This window comes from Phoca vitulina, unplaced genomic scaffold (assembly GCF_004348235.1).
Source record: "Phoca vitulina isolate PV1807 unplaced genomic scaffold, GSC_HSeal_1.0 scaffold27, whole genome shotgun sequence".
Taxonomy (NCBI): Eukaryota; Metazoa; Chordata; class Mammalia; order Carnivora; family Phocidae; genus Phoca; species Phoca vitulina.
Window position 1 is genome coordinate 22149231 of NW_022589730.1, and position 23655 is coordinate 22172885.

The 23655-nt window shown below is 40.3% G+C and overlaps 1 protein-coding gene across 3 annotated transcripts in view; it reads right to left on the bottom strand.

Annotated features, from left to right (window-relative positions):
- Positions 1-21099, bottom strand: part of DCC (DCC netrin 1 receptor) — a 1149203-nt gene extending 1128104 nt beyond the window's left edge. For 2 of the 3 annotated variants that reach the window (XM_032422886.1, XM_032422884.1), the window contains exon 1: positions 20306-21098. In XM_032422886.1, coding sequence (XP_032278777.1) covers positions 20306-20396 — 91 coding nt within the window. In that variant the 5' untranslated portion in view covers positions 20397-21098. Of the gene's footprint in view, positions 1-20305 lie in introns of all 3 variants that reach the window. The other variant, XM_032422885.1, reaches the window with a different exon arrangement.
- Between the last annotated feature and the right edge of the window lie 2556 nt (positions 21100-23655).

A 23655-nucleotide genomic window follows, 5' to 3' on the forward strand; every position in this document is an offset into this window, starting at 1 on the left:
TCATTAAAAAGAAAATCCAGTGCCTTCTAGTTTTTACTCTTTGATATTCATCATTTTTACAGGTCAAGTCAGTGGTATGACAGAAGGTGAGATATGATTTCCCCTCCTCCCCAATATTTCTGCAACAAACCAGAGACAAAATTTTGTCAATCTGATGTTTCCCATTGACTTCACTTAAAAAAAAAAAAAAAGCCTCAAGACTGCTTGAAAAGTAGAGACCCAAGTTTTAGCTGAAAACCACATTTCTCAAGCATTGGATGATCCATCATTAAAAGTTACTGCATTTATAATTCCCCAGATAACATTGGTCATCATCTAATCCATTTAAATGCTGGACTAGCAATGATAACTTAGTGCACCAAAAAAAAAAACAAACAAAACAGTGATTTGGAAAAGGAGAAAATGTTGAAGTTCAATTTAATGAAGATTTCCTTTTAACATTTCTCAACTTATTTCTCATCACCATTTCACCTCTAATAATATTTAGATTTGATGTTGTCAGTTTAATTCTGATTGGCCCCTAAAACAATACTTTCCAACAAGACAAAGTCAAGGTGCCAAAAGAAAGGGCAATTAATTCTCATGCATTAAGAGAAGAAATCTGTGACATTTGAAAATCTGTTTGATAAAAATCAGAGAGAAATGATGGCTTAATGGCACATGGTCATGAGAGGAAAGAAAGAGAAAACTAGCAATGCCTTTGTTTTCCTGCCTGCAGAGAGGTGATAGAATCTTTGGCTTAATGCACTGTCTTCCTGTGAAGTTATCATAGCAGAAAAAGCCAACCTACATTTATTTCTACCTACATTCCAAGGGAAGCACATCAATCATTTCTGTGGTGTTTTCTGCACTATTACATCACCACTACTATAATCAAGCACTAACTGGGGAATAGGAACAAAGGAAAAATATTCCTGGTCTTTTCCTTCACACGGCTAGCAGTTTCATTGTCATGAGGCTTTAAATGCATTAGCAAAATGACACCAAACTGTACAGGACTAGAAAAAAAAAATCATTGGTATAAGAAGCATATTTCTCCAAACCACTGTGGACATAACTGCCTTGGGACTTCAGAGGTAGAGGTGTGGGATATGTGGAGTGGCCTCATGAAGAGGGCAGATGCCCTGAGACACTCACTCTGACCTTGACGGTGTTTGATGAGCACCATGTGCAGTCCGGTGAGCATGTTTGGAAGTCACACGAAGGGGCTGGGAGGACACTGGCTGTTTCTCTCACAACACTACTAATTTGTAAGCAGTCCCAGTGCTTAGAACATGACAGAGGTTTGAGCAGGCAGCACACTAGACCGGCCAGGCTACTTCTCAAACTTTGACTTGCGCACCATCACAGAGGCATCCTGTTAAAATGTCAATCTCAAATGAGCAGATCTGGGATGAAGCCTGAGCTTCTGCAGCTCAAACAAGCTCCCATGCGATGTTAATGCTGCTGGTGCCCAGGCCACTATTTGAGAAGCAAGCTGTTAGAGAATAGTTGGCCATTTCTGAGAACCGGGAGCTAACTTATTTCCTTCCAAATGCAAAGAAGACGACAGACACTCCTGGTACTTGACTCTCTCTTGGAGCTGCCTTGTGGAGACCATTTTCATCCTGAGCGCGTCCTTTCAATGATAAACCAAACGTTTGAGGTTTTTTGTTTTGTTTTGTTGTTTTAAGATTTATCTACCTGCTAACTTGGTTAAAAAAAAAAAAAAAACAGAGCTCAATATTTTAAGGGGATGCAAAAAGAAACATCTCTTTCTCCAATTCTCATAGTAATTATATGACAGGTAGAAAGAGAGATACAAAAGACTGAGCACAACCACTGCCCAATGGTTTCCCCAGGAGGGATGGCGTTATGGGGAAGTTTCCTTCTCTAACTCACATATTTTTATAATATTTGAATTGTCACAATGAGCAGATATGTCTTTTTAGCCAGAAATTATAATAAAGATAAAGATAAAAACATACATAAATTATGCTTTGAGAGGGCCAGGTTTTCATCTCTGCATGGCTGTCAGCCCTATCATCCTAGAAGCATCACCTTATGCTGCTGTGACCTTATGGAAGCCAAGCTGGGTGGCTGTGCGTACACTTCAACATTTGTAAGAAATAGGACAGAACCCATCAGTTTTGAACTTTAAAGTTTTAGAATTAGTTTGTTTTCACAGTGCATTTCATAAATGAATCAGCTTACCCATATCTAATCATGAGTTAAAACAATGCATTCTTACCAGCAATCTCAAATTGGTACTTTCCTTTCTAGCAGTTGCAAAATAATAAAATGCTTCAGGAACTGAACATTTGTATCCAATTTCACTTTTGGCTTAGTTAAGCAAAATCATCATCCCCAAATAAAGGCTTTCAATGTTTTTCGAACAAGTTTCCTTGCTGACACATCTCTTTTCATAAAATCATACAATGGTCCCTGATTTTTTTAAAAAATGATGCACCATCTCTTTAACAGAAAATTGGGTTATTGATTAATTGATTATATGCTCCTCACAAATGCCAACTTAAGCACAAGTAAGGAGATGCTATTGAATGTTCATAACTCAAAGGCTGCAAGACCACGCTACATGGTTGCATTATTACCGTCTCCTGTTTTAATGAAGACATAGCACAGCACTTTGTTGGCCTAATTTATACGATATATCAAAACTATGTGAAATTTCCTTACACTACAATGGGAGAGAAATCACAACACATATGTATGACTTTCAGAGCTTAGCCTGGTTGTTAAGGTAGGGCATTAGCATTCCAAAGCTGTAGTCTGAATGTTAGTCTTTTATAAGGTGGCAGTGAATTTCTTTTCAGAGGAAATTAAAGTGCATGAAGCTGTCTTATAACTTGTTAGTGAAAACTGTGACATTTGAAAACGATTAACAGAAAATTGAGTTTTTATTTAGATACTCAATAATCTAGGAGTGTCTAAATAATAAATGGCTCATAGGAAAATACTGCCCATTTGGAGAGGAAAGGTGAATATTATAAAATAACAATATAATAATAATAGCAACTACTATTTATCTAAGAATTACAGCACGGATTTGAGAACATGTATTTTGAAGCAGGATTTGAGTCACAGTTCTGCAATTTACTAGCATGGAGCCATTGAAAAATTAGCCAACTTCTTGGTGCCTCACTTTGCCACTTATAAAAGGACAATTTTATTGTTTTACGATGAGGAGTAAATAACTCAATATAAGAACACACAGCAGTTAGGACTGAGTGTGGCTGCACATGATAGAAACCTCATTACAGTGGTTTAAAACCAAATAGAGGTTTAATTTCTCACAATCACAGAAAGTCCAGAGGAAAACTATTCCAAGATAGGTTTGCTGCTCAAGCAAGTCAGCATGGACTCAAGTTTCTTCTCATTTCCTTGTCATCATCCTTAATTTCCAGCACATCCTAAGGCACAGAAAGGTAGAGTGTCTTGTTCTAGTCTCCCACTTGGAAAGTTCTAGGGCTAGGATCTAAACTCAAGTCCACCTGACTCAAAAACATATCCTGAGCTCAAACACTGGCTCAATAAATAGAGAATTACCATGAGTAATGTTTAAAGAGAATATATACTGACATATTATTATTAGCTAAACTCCATACTTTATTTAGATGTCTTGAGTTTCTACTTAAAGTCATTTTTCTGCTCCAGGATCTGACGCAGGATAAAATATTACATTTCATCATCACATCTCCTTAGGCTTCTCTTGGCATTGACAGTTTCTCAGACCATCCTTATTTTCTTGTGACCTTGATAGTTTTGAAGAGTAATGGTTAGGTATTTTGTAGAATGTCCCTCAACTAGGGTTTGTCTGCTGTTTTTCTCATGACTAGACTGGGGTTATGGGTTTGGGGGAAAAGAAAAATCACAGAGATGAAGTGCCATTCTCATAACATCATACCAGAGGTACATGCTATTAACATGATTTATCATTATTGATGATGATCCTGACCATCTGGCTGACATAGTGTTTGTCAGGTTTCTTTTCTCTAAAGTTACAGCCCTCCTCCTCCTTGCACACATACTGTACTTTTTGGAAGAATTCACTATGCACAGCCCACGCTGAAAAGAGTGGGGGTTATTCTCCACCTCCCTGAGGGTGAATTATCTATATAAATTATTTGGAATCCTTCTGCATAGATTTGTCTACTCTCTCCCATTTATTTATTCAATCATTTATTTATAGCAGTATGGACTCATGGATGCTTATTTTGTATTTGGGGTAATAATCCAAAATTACTTGATTTATTGTGTTTCTCAAATTGTTCCAACATTGGCCATTGAGAGCTTTCGGTTAGTTCCTGTGTCCCTTTGACTTTCTCCATCAGTGTGGGTTTTGCATTTCTTTTAAAGAACTTCCTTACTTTCTGGCAGTATTAGATGCCCCAGACTTACCTCATATATTTCTAGTCCAAGTCCTAGAATCAGCCATTTCTCCAAGGGACTCTTGTTCCTTTTATTGGAGAATGCTATTAAAAATTAAGATTTTGGTGCTAGATATTTTTTTAAAATTTGTTTTATTATGTTATATTAGTCACCATACATTAGATATCTTTTTTTTAAGTACATGCACTTTTGGGGAACAAAAAAAGTGGAATGCATTGCTTTTTTGTTTTGCTCTTGCTTTTGGAACGTGTCAGATATATACTAGTGACTAATGGATTCGGTCAGAAGAGTTGGGTTTTTCTTACAGAACCTGTAACTCCTGTGTGATCGTAAACAAATCATTGATCACAAGTCTTCCCATAACCTCACTCACAAAACATGTGTGAATATTCTGCCTGCTTTTTAGAGGTAGTGAAAGATGGATTTAGACAATGGATAGGAAAGCCACTGGAAAATGTATCAGACAGACATAAAACATCATCAGCAATTATCAATTATCATAACCTTGTATGACTGAGTATTTTGGTAGAAAGAACAAAAGAACTCTTTAAGCTGAAAAAATTCTGAGCTGGGCTACCTGCCCTCTAGCTGTATAATGAACAGAAAATCTTTTATGGGCTAGCTAACACCCTCTATGTGTTAGTAATAAAGGATTTTGGCATCCTGAACCAAAGTTTTCTATACATTTTAAAGCTGTGGTGAAAAGAAAAAGATGGAAACGTTGATTTCCAGCACAGACTTATTCTAGAAGTTCAGGAGCCTAAATACGCTTTCTCAGCCACTAGATCTCAAGTTTGAAATGTGGTGTGTGATGGCATCTGTCCTCTCCTGAGCAATTTGTCCTTCTGAGACCTCCCTAAAATTATTAGGTAAAGCCTTGCAGGCAAAAACTCTTCATTCTAAAATTACATTATTTATGCTGCCAAATATATTTCTCAGGTGACCTTGTCACTTTTCTCTCCCTTTTTCTCCTAGGCTATCACAAATCTGTTTGGGAAGAGACTAGTCAAGGAGCCATTGTTCATGATGAGAACGGGCGCCTATGGCTCTTGGAAGTGAACCGCTCGCCATCCTTCCTCTTTTCTCCCAGAGTCTGAACATGTAAAGAGCAATGTCCATATAGAAATACCATTTCTTCTTCTCTAACCAGCTTGTACACCAGGTTCAATCCCTCTTCATTCATGAAGTCTTTCTAAAGTGTTCCTCTTCCCGTCCTCTCTATCTGCACTCCTCACACATTTGGTTAATAATATACTATCTTGGGATCTGCTTTTTCTTTTCTTTTCTTTTTTTTCATATTTAAACTGCCCACGTCTTATTTCCCCAAGCATTCTGTTAACTCTATAAGAAGAGTGGCAGTGTGTCATACGCTTTTTACATCTACCGTATAGGAGCCAACAAGCATGGTAAACCAAGCGTGATCTCAATAAGTGTCTGTTGAATGAATGCATAAACACAGAAACAGCTAAGTGCTCACTGTGTCAAGAATTGTGCTGATCCTTTAGGGTAATGCATTTTTTAAAAAATAACCCCACACAGAATAGAAATGCTGAATCACTATATTGTACACATGAAACTAATATAACACAGTATGTTAACTACACGGGAATTAAAATAAAAAGCAATAAAAAATAAATACAATTTAAAAACCCATATGGCAATGGTTCTCCCAATTTTAAGGATGAGGACTCTGAAATATGAGAGTCAGAGAGTTAAATTTGGCAGAGCCAAGATTCAATCCCATGTGCACAGAAATGTCTCATGGTACTCATTCTTGGATTTGTAATCTGGGGGCTCAATTAACTTCTCTGGGGCCCTGTTTGATCATCAGTACAATGAGAAGGTCATCTTAAACAAATGTTGAGGTCTTTCCTGCTTAAATGATGCACTGAAACATACAAAGTATTGACCTTTTCATTCTGGGTGACTCTCTTATCTCCATTGTCTTGTCCTGGCTTCCACTGACTTGACTTCTACAAAAATAGCATTTTAACTCTTTGATTCATCACAATCCTCAGAAATGATTCTTCTAGGGAAAACACAGAGTCTATTTCTGGGAACATATGTAGGAAATAATTATTCTATTTTATTCTGTTCCATTTTCATACATGTGAGTTGACAAATGCCCTAAATGCATTAGTAACAGGGCTTAATGAGAGCAAATTCTATAGACTCATCACATCATACCACACATCACACTCATCACATCACACCACACACACATCAGCATTGTAATATTGGCAAGATTTCCTTGATTTTAGATTTTTTCATAAGAACTCCATAATGTTAATAAAATTAGTAATAGTGTCATGTCAAGAAAAAAATCAAGCAAAAAGAAGGAAAAGAAGGAGAGAGGGAAAAGGAGAATAAATTTCTCTAGTTAAAAGCAGAGTACTCTAAAATTTAACATATCCTTAGCTAAACTTTGCATGGCTCAAACACAAGAATAACTTCAGATTCCGTGCAAACTTGAGAATAATCGTTATATGGAAATCAATTCATTAATAGGTATTTATTGAATGATTAATATGCACCCAGCACAATGAAACACAAAAGTTTTAGATATGATTTCGCTAATAAATACATCATCCTACTATATACAAAAGATATCCTGATAATGAAAATAAGTTGTTTGATAGGCTTTTTGTTTTTTGTTTTCTTGTGGGTGTTTTGTTTTGTTTTGTTTTGTTTTGTTGTTGTTGTTTTGGCCAGGTAGTTAGCCAAAAGAAAATAAATCAAACAAAAACACACCTTCAGTTTTAGATGTCAAGTTTGATTTTAGCATAGGGTTAGACGGTAAGGACTGGATGAGCTCAATATGATGGCCAAGGGTACAAGTTGTTTCTAAACCTCCAAATGGGCACCCATCTTCTCTGGACTGTTGGAACAGCTCCCCTTAACATGCCTTGCTCCACCCCCTAATCCTTCATCCTTCTGGCCAACAGCATGCTGTCTACGGTACCACTGCACTGTTGAATGTCCTTCAAAATGTCCCCCAGTCCCATCCCAACCCGAAGTACCACATTCAGGGTGACCAACCATTCCAGTTCACCTGGGCCAGTCTTCTTGTTACCACTGAAAGTCCTGTTTCCTGGGAAACCGCTCAGTCCCAGAAGAACGGGAATAACTGGCCCCTATAAATGCTGCAGCAACCAGAACCAGGGCGGTGATGCTCTCTCACAGTCCTATTTCTTTCCCTATGTCCCACTCTCGCTGCCTATGATTCTGTTCTCCCTCTCTTCCTTAATTTCTTTCCTAAAGCCTGATTAAATTGTCTCTCCTAAGATATAGGGTAGGAAATGCATTTCTTTTTTCCCCTGAGAGGCTGTGTCACCCCTCTATGAATAGAATTCTACTCTGGGGTGGGGGGGAGGGAAGAACCAGCAGCCTTACATAACCTTTCACAAAGCCCTACTCATTCTCTACCGGGACCAGAAAAGGGCCTACAGTTCATGAGCTAAGCAGAAACTTCTCTTTCTGGGAGGAACACTAGTGATTTTCATTCAGATTGATCTAATCTGCACAGCGGAGCCCCCACGTTCTCTTCGGTACCGTCTGACGTGGAGCACACGGGTTAAAGCTCTCCTGTCTGCCAACACTGAGGAGCAAGAACTTCAAAACCCTGCGCTGCACTTCCTGCCGATACAGCTTTACTCTTCAAAAACCTCAGTTCTGCCCTCTTTCCCCTGCCACAGAAGCCCAGGCAGATGAGAACTTGGGCCATTTCATGGCCTGAAGATAGTTCCCTATCCCAGGGCGAGGTTCAACAGGGGGTTGCCCCTCACAGCCTCACTTTGAGCACATATGTGTTTTTAGCATCAGACTTGAGACACGGAGGAGGGAGGGGAAAGAAGGATCCAGGGCTCCCATGTCCCTTTCAAGTGCCTGCCTTTTCTCCTGAGCATAAGTATTTTTGAGGAAAGGGGACAGTGGGGAGGGGGACAAGTATGGAATGAAAACCAGCAGACCCTTTTAAAATGTGCCTTCTTATCTTGAGCATCAATGAGGAAAGACGGGGAAAGGCAGATGGAACACCTAAAGAACATTTTCAAGGGCTTTTTATCTCAAGGAAAATGAAATATGTCATGGCCTTCAAGAAATATATTAGCCACGAAACCACAAGCCAGAGGACTTTGATGTTGGCATCATTTGCCATTACAAGACCAGCTCCTGAAGTCGAAGCCCTACAAAGAGGCTTCAAACTAACTAGAACTACCTGGTATGCCTGGAGCGTTTTCCCCATTCACGAGATATTTACAAAGAAATAGAGCAAGGGTACTTGCTGTCCTAGGGCAGTGTTTCTCAGTCACCACAGATTCTAATTCAGTAAGTCTGGGTGTGGCCTAAGTTTCTGCATTTCTAAAAAGCTTCCAGGAGTTGCAAATGCTGCCAGGCCCTGGACCGCACTTTGAAGAGCAAGGCCCAAGGACACTGGTTCTCAAAGTTGGCTGCACTTTGGAATCACCTGGGGAGATTTAATAACTATTTCTATGTTAGGCCTCATCTCAGAGAGTCTAATTAATTGGTAAGAGGTAGGGCTGGGCATTGATACACAGCCCCTCCTCCAGAGAGAAGACCTTTGGGACAAATTATACCTAGCGCTATACATTAACCAAGCAAGTGCTAGCTTCCAAGTATTCGTGCTAAGTGGATGCTAGAATCAATGGGTCTGTAGGAAATGAATGTGCTTAATCAGAGAGAGTTAATGGAGGAGGCTAATTTGGACGAGGAATCCACACAAGGTGTGGTATATGGTGCCAGGTTCGAGCATACTGCACTGTGTCAGGTCTAACTCAGCAGAAGCTCTTAGCCTCTCACTGCAGCAAAGGCAAGGACCAAGGCCTGCTAAACCCTGGCCCCTAAACTGAGCATGGGCTGGATTTCAAAACTGCTACTGGAGTCTGACGATCTTATTTTATTTCTAAGTCTTTAAAATCTTCAACTACAACAATAAAATTGAGGAAGGTTCTAGGGTGGCCTGCCCATGCCTGTGAAATTTTCTATTTATAAAGACTATCCCAGCATAAATCTAGCCCATATTAAGATAGTAAAAATAGCACTGATGGAATACTTACTGTGGAGAATAGACTAGTTATTTTTTTTATCTAACTGTTGAAGTGAGTTGGAAAAGAGAGACTGGTTTTGTCTCCATTTCACAGATGGGGAAGTCAAGGTCAAGCCCAATAGCTAGCATGCTTTCCTCCCTCGGCTGCACCACCTCTCATCATGACCAAAGACCACACACAGGATGATTCAGTGACTCCTTTTTTTAACCTGCAGCAGTGGGGGAAATGTTGCAAGCTCAGTGACTTCTAAATGAGCTGTAACTTAAAGCTAAGAGAACATTCATCCATGTTTTTAAGAAATAGTAATGGAGAGGAAATGTATATGAAAGGAGCATACTGAGAAAATAATCTGGGGGAAAAAAAAAACTTAGGTTCAGCTTTTCTTTTTAATTCACTAAGAGTGATCAGGCACACATTTCAAAGGCAGACATAGTGAAAAGAAACACCATGACAATCCTACTTGTATAGAAAAGGTGAAGTTCTTTTTCCCTCTACTCAGTGATACCTTTCCAAGTGGAAGTAGCCTGTTACACATGCTTATTAATAATCATTTGCATTTGCTAGTCTTTTATACTTTTCAGAAGTTCCTTTCCTTTATCACATTAGGTATGTCCACACAACCCCATAAGGTACTTTTAGACACACAGGGTAGGTTCATAAATTCACACCTGATAGTTAATACGAAAATCAGGGCAAAGATTGCCTATGTAATTTGCTTAAATTTTTAAATAATCATGCTGAGATTAGAAGAAGGTCTTTGTTGTGAACTCATTTCAATCCATTCAACCAATATATTGAGTATGAGAAAGAGGATCTAAAAGTATTCTCCAGCCTCAGCTGAGCCATGATAATGCTTAGTTCTCCGGGCCCTGGGTACGCTGATCTTCCTTGAGCTCACTATGCTTCCTCCCACCACAGGTTCTTTGCACTTACTTTTCTTACCTAGCATTCTCTTCCCTCCCCTCTCAAACATCATCTCTTTAACTAAGTTAACTCATTTTTCAGGTGTCAATCACAACTTCCTCAGGGAAGACTTCTTTAACATACAGTCTGAGTCACTCTCCTACAATACTTTCTTTTTTTTTTCAAAGCCTTATCTCATTTGAAATTATGGATTAACATATTTATTTGATTAGCATTTCCATTCACTAGGCTCAAAACTCCATGAGGCTTTAGCACAGTGCCTGTCACATACTCAATAAATAAGGAAAGAATGGGTCATGGAAGTCTAGAGATATATTTATAGCAACAGGCTGTCTGATCTACCAGGAATACCTCCGATATCTTCATTCTTAGCATACTTATAGCTTTAGTATAAGTGTGATTGACAACTTTTGACCCTCCCTGCTTTTACTTTTGTTTTGTTTTGGCCAATCAATCTAAAAATACAAGGATGAATGAATTGGCTCTGTCAGCCCATCTGGCTAATATTAATATATTAATGTTATAATGCATAAACACTGTAGTTGATATTTTTCAGAGTCTGTCTCCACTTTGTTTGTGCTCTTTTTTTTAATGAGTACTTCATTCTGCCCCGTATTCTACTTAGCCATGTCTGTGCCTGTCACCTTCATTTGATGATAAACCCTTGGAGGGCAGAAACACATTTAAGACTTTCATTTAATTCTCTGAAACCCATAGCAAATGCTCAGTAACTATTATCTTGAATCAACCTCTTGATCTTACTTGATCCTTATGATACCTCAATGATTTTATTAGGCACTGACAGTCCTATCTAAAAGATGAGAACCCACATTTGAAGAGAGACAAATGTGTACCCATGAATGACTATACAATAAGTTAAAGACTATGCTAAAATCTGCAGTTTCTAATATATGACTCGGTAGAGCCTACTTAGAAGAGCCATTAAATTAGGGGCCCTTGATGACCAGAAAGATATAAACAAACTAGAGGGAGTTCAGGTAAGAAAAATAAACATGATTAGGCTTCTGGAGGGGTATGAAGAGAGACTAAATAAACTAAGTATTTATAGTCTCATCAAGTAAAGACTAAGGAGGGAAAACAAGAATGATTTGAGGCTAGAATTACCTAACATGCTTCTTCATAGAAGAGGCAGAGTGTCACTGGAAAGGGAAAATGGGAGCCAGGGAGCTGGGTGACAGGAGCAATGGGAAGCACATTTAGAACAGGATTATCTAGGACGAAGTATAAAATAAATTTTTAACAGTAAGAACTGATAATGCTGCTGAAAAGTTTCCCAAGGGAAACAGGGAACAGACCATCCCTGGAGATGTTTCAAACCAGAGAGAAAAAATAACTAGAAATTGTCCTGCAGGGAACAGCCTCGCCCAGACATTAGACATGAAAGGGAAGGCTTTGCAGATTTTCTAATTTATATTCTTCTGGGATCCCATGAGGCTGAGAAAAGATGTTGCAACAATGGATTGAGAACTCTGGGTCCAGAGGGTTTGCTCAGATGTCTCAGCCTTGGTTCACATCTCTAATGAGTCAACACGGAGGTAACACACCAGGAAAGCCACTGCTAGCATATCTATTGCTTCATTTCATCAAGGGCCCTTCATTAGTCTGTCCCATGGGAATTGGTGAAACAATTATGAACCCAAACAAAAACTGGGAGGTGTGCAAGCATGAGTAATGTTTGAAACCCACAGCCATATATGTAACAGTGATCCTGGGTCTATGTATTTTACCATGCTGGAAACATACCCAAGTTCAAAGGGTCAGACTAGAGTTTTTAACTCAGACTTTCTATCTCCCCTTTTAATTATGTGATTCAGTTGTCTTTAGGTTTCATCATATTCAGGGGATTATGCATCAAATTAAGCCTGGTACCCCAGCATCCTGCTTCCTTGTAAGCGATATGCTACAAAGACATAATCAACAGGATAAGGCAGGATACTGACAAGGCAAGAGTTGCCCTAGATAACCAATAATCTTACAGTGGCTAAGGATCTGTTTTCCATTTGGACGGTGTTTAAGGAACATCTGTGCTAAAGTAAGCATGATACAATATAGGCAACAACCTCCTAAAAGTCAGACTACTGATAATATCTATGCCTAAAAGGAAAAGGTTGCTAAGTAGGAAAAGCAGAATAACTACTGATAATACTGATGCCACCAAAGCAAATGGTTGTTCAGTTGGAGAAACAGAATAATAGGATTATCTGGCTCAAATCGTAAATGACCACTAAATGTATGGGGAGAAAATGTTCACCTTATTAACAATCAGGGAAATGCAAATTAAAACCACAGTGATACGCTAATTTACATCCCATGGGGCAAAGGGGACTTTCCTATGCTCCTGGTGGGAGTTTCAATAGATGAAACTTGTCACTGCCTCCAAAAAGTAAAGATGTCCTTTCTAGGACTTAGCAATTCCACTCCTATATATGCACCCTAGACATGTGGCAAATTTGTTTTGGGGGACACGTATAAGAATGCTCATAACACTATTGCTGGCAAAAGCAAAATACTTCTCAAAAGTCCATCAATGGTAGACTAAAGTCTGATTAATTAATATCATGGAATATTATAAGGCAAAGAAAGAGACTCAAATACAGAAATACGCATCCTCAATCCTCATATGAATCTCAAATATTTAATGTTTAGTAAAAATGCAAATCAGAGAAGAATGCATACATTTATTTCATAATGGTTAAGTACAAGTAAAGCAAAATAATATGCTAAAGATGCATGCATATGCAGCAAAACTATAAAGAAGGCAAGAAACTAATTAACATAAAATTAAGAAAATTGCTGGTGGGTACACAGGTTGTTTCATTATAATTATTGTTATCATGATCATCAATATATTATTAATTATAGCAAGCACTGTATATACAGTGTAGTTCATAAAAAATCATATAATGTTGAAACTAGCAACATAACTAAAAGTTATGTAGTCTACACCACCATTTAATAAGGAAAAACATGTTGCACAAAGAAAAATGGCATCCAAAGTAATATCGAATTTTAGAAATGTTTACAAACCCATTAGGTTAAACCAATTAGCTGTTTTTTCCTCTAGTGAAGGACTCAGGTCCTGATTTAGAATCTCTTTTATTTTAGACAGAACTGCAAAAAAACTCAGTCCATTATTTCTTAGAAAATCAAAAGTAGAAAAGAAAAGGACTACTCTGAAGAAGTCTTAGAACAGGAAGAAGTTCCAGCTGGACCCAATCAAATAGATAAAATGCATTCTATAAATCAGGAAAAAAGTATAAAGACAACAAAACAGCAACCCACGGCCACTTGATGGAAAAATAAACAGCCGTGCATGTAATATCCTCAGAAATCACTGCTATAATATCAGATAATATAATAACTGAGTCACAGTGATGCTCTGGATCTATTAAAGAAAGATTATATTATATCCTACATTCTTAAAAGACCGCTAAGTGAGAAAACGTTTTTTAAAGACTATGGAAAAACAAGTAAATCTAAAAATGTTGCCATTTAACCAGAAATTTCTGTTATTGAGAAAACTGACATGAGTAAATAACATTTATATTAACTGTTTAACTCCTTTGTTCTCTTATAAAAATGTAAAAACATATTTAAGAATATTTTTGACACTAGAATAATGTTGGCATTATTAGCCCTGTTAGGTCAAAATGCACTAATGAGTTGGTATTTTCATTAGACCGCATCATTAAGATTAATTCAGTGGAACATCTTTGTCCTAGATACTCTCAAGAGTAGCCTTCTAGCAAGAACCAATCTTTAAAGGATGAGCAAAGGACAAGGGCAAAAATCCCCAAATTGTAACACATACCCCTGTTAAGTCCCATCATAATAATCACAAGGGATATAAAGAAGCTTCTTCCCTGGAAACTGTGAGATGACTGAGCAAGCAAGAAGTCACAGAATTTGGATGTGTGAAATTAAGCTAAAGTACATCATGAAAATAAGACATGAGTTATAGGCACTGGGCTTAGGGAATTTAGCAGAGAAGAGAAACTTTCCCACCCAAGACATGTCATAGTAATAGACTTTAAAAATATGATCAATAAATATGGGATGATTTGTGTGTTTTCTGGTTGAACTTACCCCCCAAGAAATGAAAGCTGTGAACAATATGGTTGTTTGGAGCTATTTATAAAAAACAACATGTACTAGCATTACCATTGGCAAATTACCATCAATAGTGATGAATACTATTGAAGGAATACTCAACTGTACACATTACTACATATTTCTAAACCCTACCACCAGACAGAGTTCAGGCATTTCGAAACCATCAAGAAAAACATATTTGCTAAACAGTTGAGTGAAAGGGGCTGCTTTGTTAACCTCAGGCTAAAATTTGTCAAAGAACTTTAGAGCACTATAGTAATTTTGATCATCAATCAGCCAACCTGTATTTCGGCATGTTAGTACAGTGCTAAACCAGAGAAATATAAGATAAGGAATCAATAACTCCACTGTGGGAGGAAGGAAAAGCATGGTTCTAAATTGTGCTGTAATTTACCTGAGTGCTGCAATTATAAAGGTGTACAAAAATTTGCATTTTATTTTTTGCTATTACCCACTTGGCGTATGTAACATGTAATTTTATCTTGCATATTTCTTTAGTTGGTCTATAGGGAAAATAATCTCTGGATTGTTCATCCTGTCTTATAGACAGGTTTAACATTCGCTTTTCTTGAGGTCTTGTTTTGAAGAAAAAGATGGATCATTGCCATGCTACAGATACTATACTACTACTAAGAGATGCTTTGACCTCTGATAAGTAGTAACTTCGAAGAAAATTAAATTTATATTATTCCAACCCAGTAACAGCTTCCTGAAAAAACAGCATGCCCAGGTTGGCATAACCTACTATCCTCTAGTAGGCACTCCTCTATCTTCTTAATGTTGATGAGCTCTAGAACTTCAATAATACTAGCTGAGAGGCCACTAGTCAGAGTCTGCTGTGTTAAGAGCACTACTTAGCTGTCTTCAGAGTACAACTTAACTCTCCACTAAAAGAAACACTCACGAAAATTTTAAATTTTTAAGGCAAATCCCCATGACCTTGCGAAGTATAATACAGCATTTTAAACACAGTGTCTATGGACCAGGGGCCTGGATTCATGGTGACAAAGCCTTTCCTGGGTTGTATCAGGAGAGGCAGTATTGAGGCCATACAGTTTAAAGAGGAGAGCTATGATTCTTAGAGACAGGCCGGAGAGAAGTAAGCCACCCACTCACAGGCTACAGAGCAATTTGCTGGGCAGTATGGTGATACTTCATTCGGTGTGTTTCAATCAAGAGTTAGTGAGATCCCAGGCTGTGACTCATTAAGGTGTAACTGTTGTGACAATTCATGAAACTCTTCAATCCTCCTCGGGAGCATCAAAATGAAAAAAACAGGGCAAATCAAAAAGAAGACTCCACATTCACATTTTATGAATTGTCAATGCACACAGTATTTATCACTCCACTTCAGGGATTACAGTATGTTTCCAGAACCAAGTGACTTTTTATCTTCGGTTAATTAATCAAGTAATCCTCAGTGGGCTTATGCCATTATTCTCCTTACACAGGCAAACTAAGGTTTCCTGAATTTATGTATACAGCTCATCTAAGAGATTATCAGCTGAGGTAGATTAAGCCACTAAAGATGTATCGTTTGAGCTGGTTGCTGTGTAAGAAACACCAAAACAGAACAATGCATTCCTAACTTGATGCAAGTTCGTGAGAGTGATACAGGCCATACCCACAGAAAGTGGAAAGATCTATAGCCAGGCAAGAAGAGCTCACTCACTAGTGAAATCACAATGGTTTCCAGAAGTGTCCTTATGTAAGTGGCACTATTTTAATTCAGCCCAATGTCACACATTTGGAAAGGTGGCATATGGAGGTGGAAATCCCCTTTTCTTTGTGTGCATATGATTGGGTTTTCATTTAAGAGAAAGCCAGAAACAACTGCACTCTTTTCTAATAGAGTTATCCTGTCCAGTAGAAGCCAGAGGACGAAGTTTTACATGCAAAGTTTAGGGTGGCAAAACTTCCCCAAAGCATATTTGCTTCAAAATATAATCTTAGGGCCCAGTCTTCCATGGAAAGAGAGCTTCTGTGCAGAAACTTTAGCACTGCCTGTAAACATGTGGCATCACCTAAAAAGTGGTTTGGTTGAGAAGTCAAGATTTAAATCAGGGCTGGTTTCTAAAGGACAGAGATGGTACTAGATGACCTCACTGTGTGCAGCAAAAAAACATTCCAGGAGCAAATCACATGCATCTGAAGAATCTTAGATGATTGGATGTAGGAAAGAAGAGATTCAGGCCAGTGAGGAAAAAAACATTTCCCCTCAGAAAAGATTGCTTTTGAGGATAGAGTGCTGGGATTCCTCTGGAAGATGCGGTGCCATCCCTTCCCTCTCCAGGAACAAATAAAAATATCCCCTTTCTACCCACAAGTTACCTCCCCAAATCGCTTGTCAAGTTTCCCATTTCTGAGAAGACCATTCTACAGCCTGCAAACACCCTGTACTCCAGAAGAAACTTTCAGCAGGGCTTCATTCAGGAATTTAGGTAGGATTACAGTTCTTCCTCTTCAATGAAAACAATAAGGAAGTTTGCTGAGAGGTTAACTTGCTAGACAATAAATGTAAGTCATACACACTGAGAAGTTATAAATCTCTCCCCAGAAAAAATGCCTATCAGCAGCTCAAGCCAGTCCAGCTTTTAAGAGCATTCAAGCAAATGCACTAAGCCTAATATATTCACATATAACACATGTGGTGGCTGTTTCACATGCTTCGTAACTCAGAGGGTAACCGCTGCTCTGTGGGATATGGATGCTCTGACAGGTGGCTGGCGATTCACACTGCCACACTCACAGAGGAGGGGACACCCTCAGGTACCACCAAGCTCCACTCAACGGAAAAACCCAGAAGGGGACATCTGATCTGCTATGGTTGAGGGATTAGAAGGGGTGGGTCCTGGAGGCAGCAAAACCTCATTTCACCAGGTCCAAACTACATAAACTCTCACAGACGTTTGTCAATAGGATGTAACACAAACATACATATAGAGAATTAATTAATAAACATGTATATCTGCTATTGCCTTCATTAACATCCAACATCTAAAATTTTCATCTCATCAGAGGTCCCAACACTCTACTTAGTACTTTCGCTTGTGGCTCAAGTCCAATATATAAGGAGATGGTATCTACAAAAGCCAACTGAAAGGCCACCACCCTCCTCCAGCACCTAGTCCTCATCTTACGCCAACACTGTTCCAAGATGACCTTTGTTATGTCACAATGGTTTCATAAAAATCTACAGCAGCTTCAGACTTTATCTAGGAAGTGGGAAAATATCCAGTGCTATTGTGCTAGTCTCCATAATCCTTTGTTACCAATCAACAAAGTCTTTGAAACATCCTGCTGAATGGGAATTTCACTACCCGTAAACTAGGCATTTGGCCTTATTAAGGGCACCTCCTACTGGTCCTTTCATAGAGTGAACCATTATTTCTTCAGCATTAATTCCCTCCTATGTTCCTGAAGAGGAGAAATTGCTACTAAGAGAAAGAAGAGAAACAGATTAATGAGCGAAGACCAGACTGATGTGAATTAGCAATATCTCAAAACTGCACCATCTACTTTCTCAGAGCCTGTGCAAAATGCATCACAATTCATTTGCAATTAACAGCAATAGATTCAGAAATACAGAAAAGCTTAAAGATTTAGACCCGCAAGCCTATCCATAGGCATATCCCTTTGTATATGTATATTTTTGTCTACCTCTTCAACCATAGAGTTGTCTGTTGAAGTGAGGATGAAATTAAAATAAAGCAGTAATACTGTATAGCCCCAAATCTCTAAGTAAGAAAAATAAACGAGAAGGGAATATTTAATTAATTTAGATATAAGTAAAACATATATAAATCTCTATTCCTTTCCCCCCCCCCCCCCCCACCGTTGGCCAAAGTCACTTGGGTAACAGCTTTACAATATTTCAGTGTAATTGACAAAACGTCATTGTCGATTTTTGCACACCTTTGTCTAATGCAATATTTTCAGCTAAGGCACTTCAGGCCCAGCCTGGTGGACTTTCTACCCAGCGAAGGATGCCCCCTCTAAACTTCCCCTCTCCCTTCCGTGGGGGTGTCCCAGACCGCCTGAAAGAGCGCAACTCTTGTCTTCTGTGAAGAAGGGTGCTCCCCGCAGCAGTCTCTAGCGTCTAGCGAGGAGGGAATTTTAAAAAGACACCTATTCATTATAGCAAGGACGGGCCCCCCCCCCCCCCCCCTTCAGAGGGAGTAATTGCCGAGGACAAAGCTGGGGGGGGGGGAGAGAGAGAGAGAGAAGGGAAACGGGGAGGAGGGGACCGGCCAAGAGGGAGGAAGGGAGGGAGCGCGGGCTGCCTGTCGCGCAGATGCGGCTGTGGGCGCGCGCGCGTACACACACACACACTCACCCCTCTCGCTTGCTCGCTCTGTCTGGCCAACGGACGGACACACACACACACACACACACACACCCCTCACTCTCGCTCGGCTCGCTCTCTCAGGCCAAAGGAAGGTGAGGAGTCCCGTTGGTGTGGATGCGCAGATTCCGGCGGAGGCGCCAGGATTTGGGGAGCCTTCTGCTGGCCCCGTGTTTGACTGAATCCCTAGCTACCCGCCGGAGAGGCGCATTCTCGACTGGGTTCGCAACCCTGGGCCATGCAGCACTTAGCGGGAACAAGAAAGCAGGAGCTGCAGGCTCCCGGGGGGGCAGGGCGCTTTGCAGTGATTTACATTCCATTCCCTGTTAATTTCCAAGGCGTGGGTTGAGGGCTCTTAACCAACGCTCGGCCCCTGCCCGGAGGCTCCTCTTCTTTCGGATAAAGAAAAGGGAAAAGGTAGTTTCCAAAGGGATTTGAATGCTCAGTCAGCTGCTCCCCTCTCCTTCCCTGCCAGGTCCGCCCCCTGTATCCCAGTGCCTATCTACACTTGTGGTGAGGCCCGGCAAAATGAATGGATGTTATAGTAAGTCATTTTGCTCTTTTTCTTTTCTTCTTTTGCCCGTGAAAGCCCCCAGCTCCGTATTAGGAGACTGCAGCAGCCCTGAGCATCCCTCAGATCCTTTCTCCTGCTATAACCCAATCCAATCCCAGTTTTGACATTTTTAATTAGAAACTGCGCTTGCCAAATGTCAGGGCCAGGGGGCTGGTTCCCCGGAATATCAATTATTTGGAGTTTGGAAGTATCCTGGAGATACACGGAGACTTAGCTTGCTAACTGTATAAAATACAATAAAATAAAACACACCTCTTTCCTCCTGGCAACTCTATGCTTTTTTCGGCACCACCGTCCTCTCCCCCAAAGTACCCAAACACATTAGCTGTCCCCTTTCTCGGTTCTCAATCACCAAGGCTAAAAATCCAAACCTGAGACTCACATAAGCACATACAAACGACTCAGCCCCACCACCTACATTCTGCACAGACTTCCCCAAAGCACCCCGACGGATGACCTCCCCTACTTGATCCTGTTGCCCCAATTCCCCTTCCCTTGGTAGGTTTCCAAGGCTTTAAGGATCCAACCCAATTCCTTTCAACGACAGCCCCATCACCTGCCTCCTCCCTGCCCCAGTCAGTCAGCTCTCCAAACCAACTCAAGTATTTGCAAAACGAAAGATGCAAGAAGCACAAGATTTAAAAGAGCAAAGAGGCACCCCTCTCCCCAGTTGCCAACATCCTCCGCCCCCATGGGGGAAAAAAAGTCTTCCAGTCTTTTATCATCGGTGAGGAAATGGGGAGCAGAGCTAGCGCAGATCATCTTGCTCTTTCTTTCTCTACCCCAATGCTAATACTCCCCAGATGAAATTAGAAGGGAAAGGGGGTAAGTATGGGGGTGGGTGCGAGGAGAATAAAGGAAAGAACCTCTTACCGGTGACTTGAAGATGTGCGCTGAGCAGGGTAGCTCCGAAGAGTACAAAAGCCAGCTTGGGTACCCGAACACATCCAAGACTATTCTCCATATTTCAGCCAACACCTTCGGGGCCGGAGGTCCTGGGCAGCGGCAGCACTCACACACATGCACTCACACACGCATGCACACATGCACACACACGCGCCGAGCCCCTTCGGCTTCCTCCTCCTCCTCCTCGTCCTCTTCCTCCACCTCTTTCTCCACCTCCCCTGCGCCTCTTCTGCCTCTTTCCTCGTCCACTGACAGAATCAGCAGCCAGAGGAGACAGCAAAAAGTTCCATTTGGTCCAAGAGATGCCGAGCTCCAGTAAAACCTTAGAAAACTAACTCAAGGAGACAGAGTGAGTGAGAGGAGGGAAAACCGCTCTCCGCGGGGCTTGCGAGTCATCAATAAAGAGAATATCCAGAAGGGACCAAGAGGAGACAGAAAGCAATCCTGTGGTGGGGCTGTGCATTAAAAGGTTGAGGCTGGTTCCCTGTCCGTGGCTGGGTAAAGTTGAAAAAGCAAAATCCTCATGAGAGCTGGGGATGCTGTTCGTTTTTCCTCCAAGAGCCAAAGGGACCGAGGGAGGAGAGGCAGGGGTCTGCGGGGTGGAGCGCTCTCACTTGTTACTGGGGTGTCCGCCAGCGGTGTGTGAGCTGTGAGTTGGAGCCGTACTATCCATTGATCCAAAGAAGTGGAGGGCTGGAAGGGAAAATGTGGAGACCGGAGGGAAATGAACTGGATCAGGCAAAGATTCCACGGGAAGGGGGTGGGGGCAGAGAGATGACGGCGAAGGGAGAAAAGAGCGGTCGGAGGAGGCTTTCAGCAGCTGCCTTCGCCTGGTCTACATATCAATGAGCAGGGATGCCCTCTGTGGGCAAAGCGTGGGAAGTCACTTTTGTCAATGGAACCAGCGAATATTCGGAGTGTCTGGGGTTTTTCAGCTATCCCTTTTGACATTCAACCTTTGGGAAATTATTGTTATTTGACGGTAAAACCAAGGCAGGTGTTTAAACTGGGTCAGGTGGCCAGGGCATTTACCTCCTTCTCTCCTTTCAGCATTATTTAAAATAGAATTTTTTATCTGGAAAGAATCACCTACTCCAACTCCCTTACCAGGACAGATGGGAAACTGAGGTCCAGAAACACACAGGACAAATGCCAGACCACTGTTTTCTGACAAAACAGCTAGGGTCCTCTTTTTGTAAGACATCTTATTTAGTCTGTGTTCTCCTCTCTGAACACATTTCAGTGCTCTACTCAACAATTTTTAAAGCATTACCATGTTCCAGGTGCCCCATTAGATCCCATGAAATATAGATATGAGGATTAATAAGACTCAGTCTCTATCCTCAAGGGGTTTGTGATCAGTTGGAAGAGAGGCATAAATGGATAATTTTAAAAATCATGATAAATATGATGGTCCATCTAATGAGGAAGTGTTCTGTTAGAGAGAGTGAACAGTAAAGCCCTCTCAGGAAATTGTTTTAAGCTGACTTTCTTTGCATATATCATCTCCATTGCAGGACCTCAAGCTCCTTTGAGAGGAGAGGTCATATGTCATTCATTTTTGGCTCCCCTTGGATCTAGCATAGGATGTATAATACTACACACGCTAATATGTTTTTGTTGAATAAGTGAACTTACAAATTAATGACCCTGGCCAGGAAGGATGATGATAGAAATACCACTCTGGTAAAAGTTCTTCTGAGGAGCTGTTCAGCTGCAGAGTCTCTCCACCACTCGCTGGAACTCTATGTGACCCCCAAATTTCTCAAAACACTCAACGCTTCCCTTATCAGTGGATGAAGTCTTTGGAGGTGCAGGCTCAGGGTTTAGAGCAAGGATCCTTTACTGTGTCCATGTATCTTCCTGCAAGGCCCATGTTGACAAAATTCAGGGAGCTCATGAATGTCCCGAAATTTTATTAAAAAAAAATGATAGACTTCTGTGCACATATTCTTTTTTTTCCCCCTGGGGAGGGAATCTTTAGCTTTCATTAGATGCACAAAATTAATCCAAGCCTGTCCCCTGCCAAAACAATAGAAAGAACCACTGGATTAGAAAGTATGGTATGAGGAAAGAGTTGCAATCTCTTCCTGAGAGAGTCATCCAGTCCTCTTTCTCCTCATCAGTAAAAGGATATACACAAAGAGTAGGAGGGTAGGAAACAAAAGTGGTTATGCTGTTCAAATTCCTTTAAATGGACACTGCTCAGTCTAACACAGTATGACTAGTGATTAAGTTGCTCTTAGCTACAGTCCTTGACTCTGGTACCCTGAGTAGTCCAAGCCATCTGTCCATGGACCAATGAGCTTCTAAAAAGATCATCAGCTTCTCTTCCTCTTAGATACTCATTTGGTTCCACAACTAGCCTCTGACAATTGCTTGTACCTGCTTTCTCAGTATGCCCTCCTTCTCCTTAAAAAGATGATTCCAGCTTGATTTCAGAGTCTCCTCTTGTAAACACTTCAATATTCTCTGATTCATAGCATGGTGATTTATACTTGAGAGACACAACACCTCCTCATTGCTCCTCTCAGAGGTGCCAGACCCACTTCCCATCTAGCTTCCTTATCAGGAAGAAAGGAGACCCAGAAGATGAGACAGGAAGAGGAAAGAAATGGAAGCCATAGGAAATAGGTTAGTATAATTAATCCTCTTCACATGGCCTTTATGACACTTGGTGCTTTGGGTCCCCTTCTGGGGTTTAATCTGGTAATAAAACATACAGAAACCCAGACACACTTTTCAGTTCTGAAGGCAAATTAATCAATATTTACATTTCTTCAAACCACAAGGACCCTAAATTATGTGTGTATGTGCGTGTTTGGGGAGCAGAACATTGCGAACATTGATTTTCTGAGATTAGCCCAGGAGGATGAGTCAAATTCAAGATCTGTAATTCCTTTTAAGATTCTCATTATGGAACTATATTTCTTGTCCTACCTTAATTCAGAAAATTATCTTAGTCAATTTCTATCCTTCTCCTAATATAATAATCTAAATTTAAAAGGTACTCTCTGTAACATGTTTTAGAAATTTATTTGCAAAAACACTAACATCTCGTCAAATGATACATGTTTGGCTATGGATTTCACTATATTGCAAATCAAATCATGTGAACATGACAATGTAATAATTTACCATTTTGTCAGTTATTTAAGAATGCTAATTATTATATTAGACTTTGAGCTATGTAATACCTCTATGGAATGTACAACTATAAAGATGATATGGTCATTGTCCTTCACTAATTTACAGTCATGGGATGAAGGGATGTATTTTAGTTGACATTTTTTTCCCCCTCGGAATCCATTCTTCCT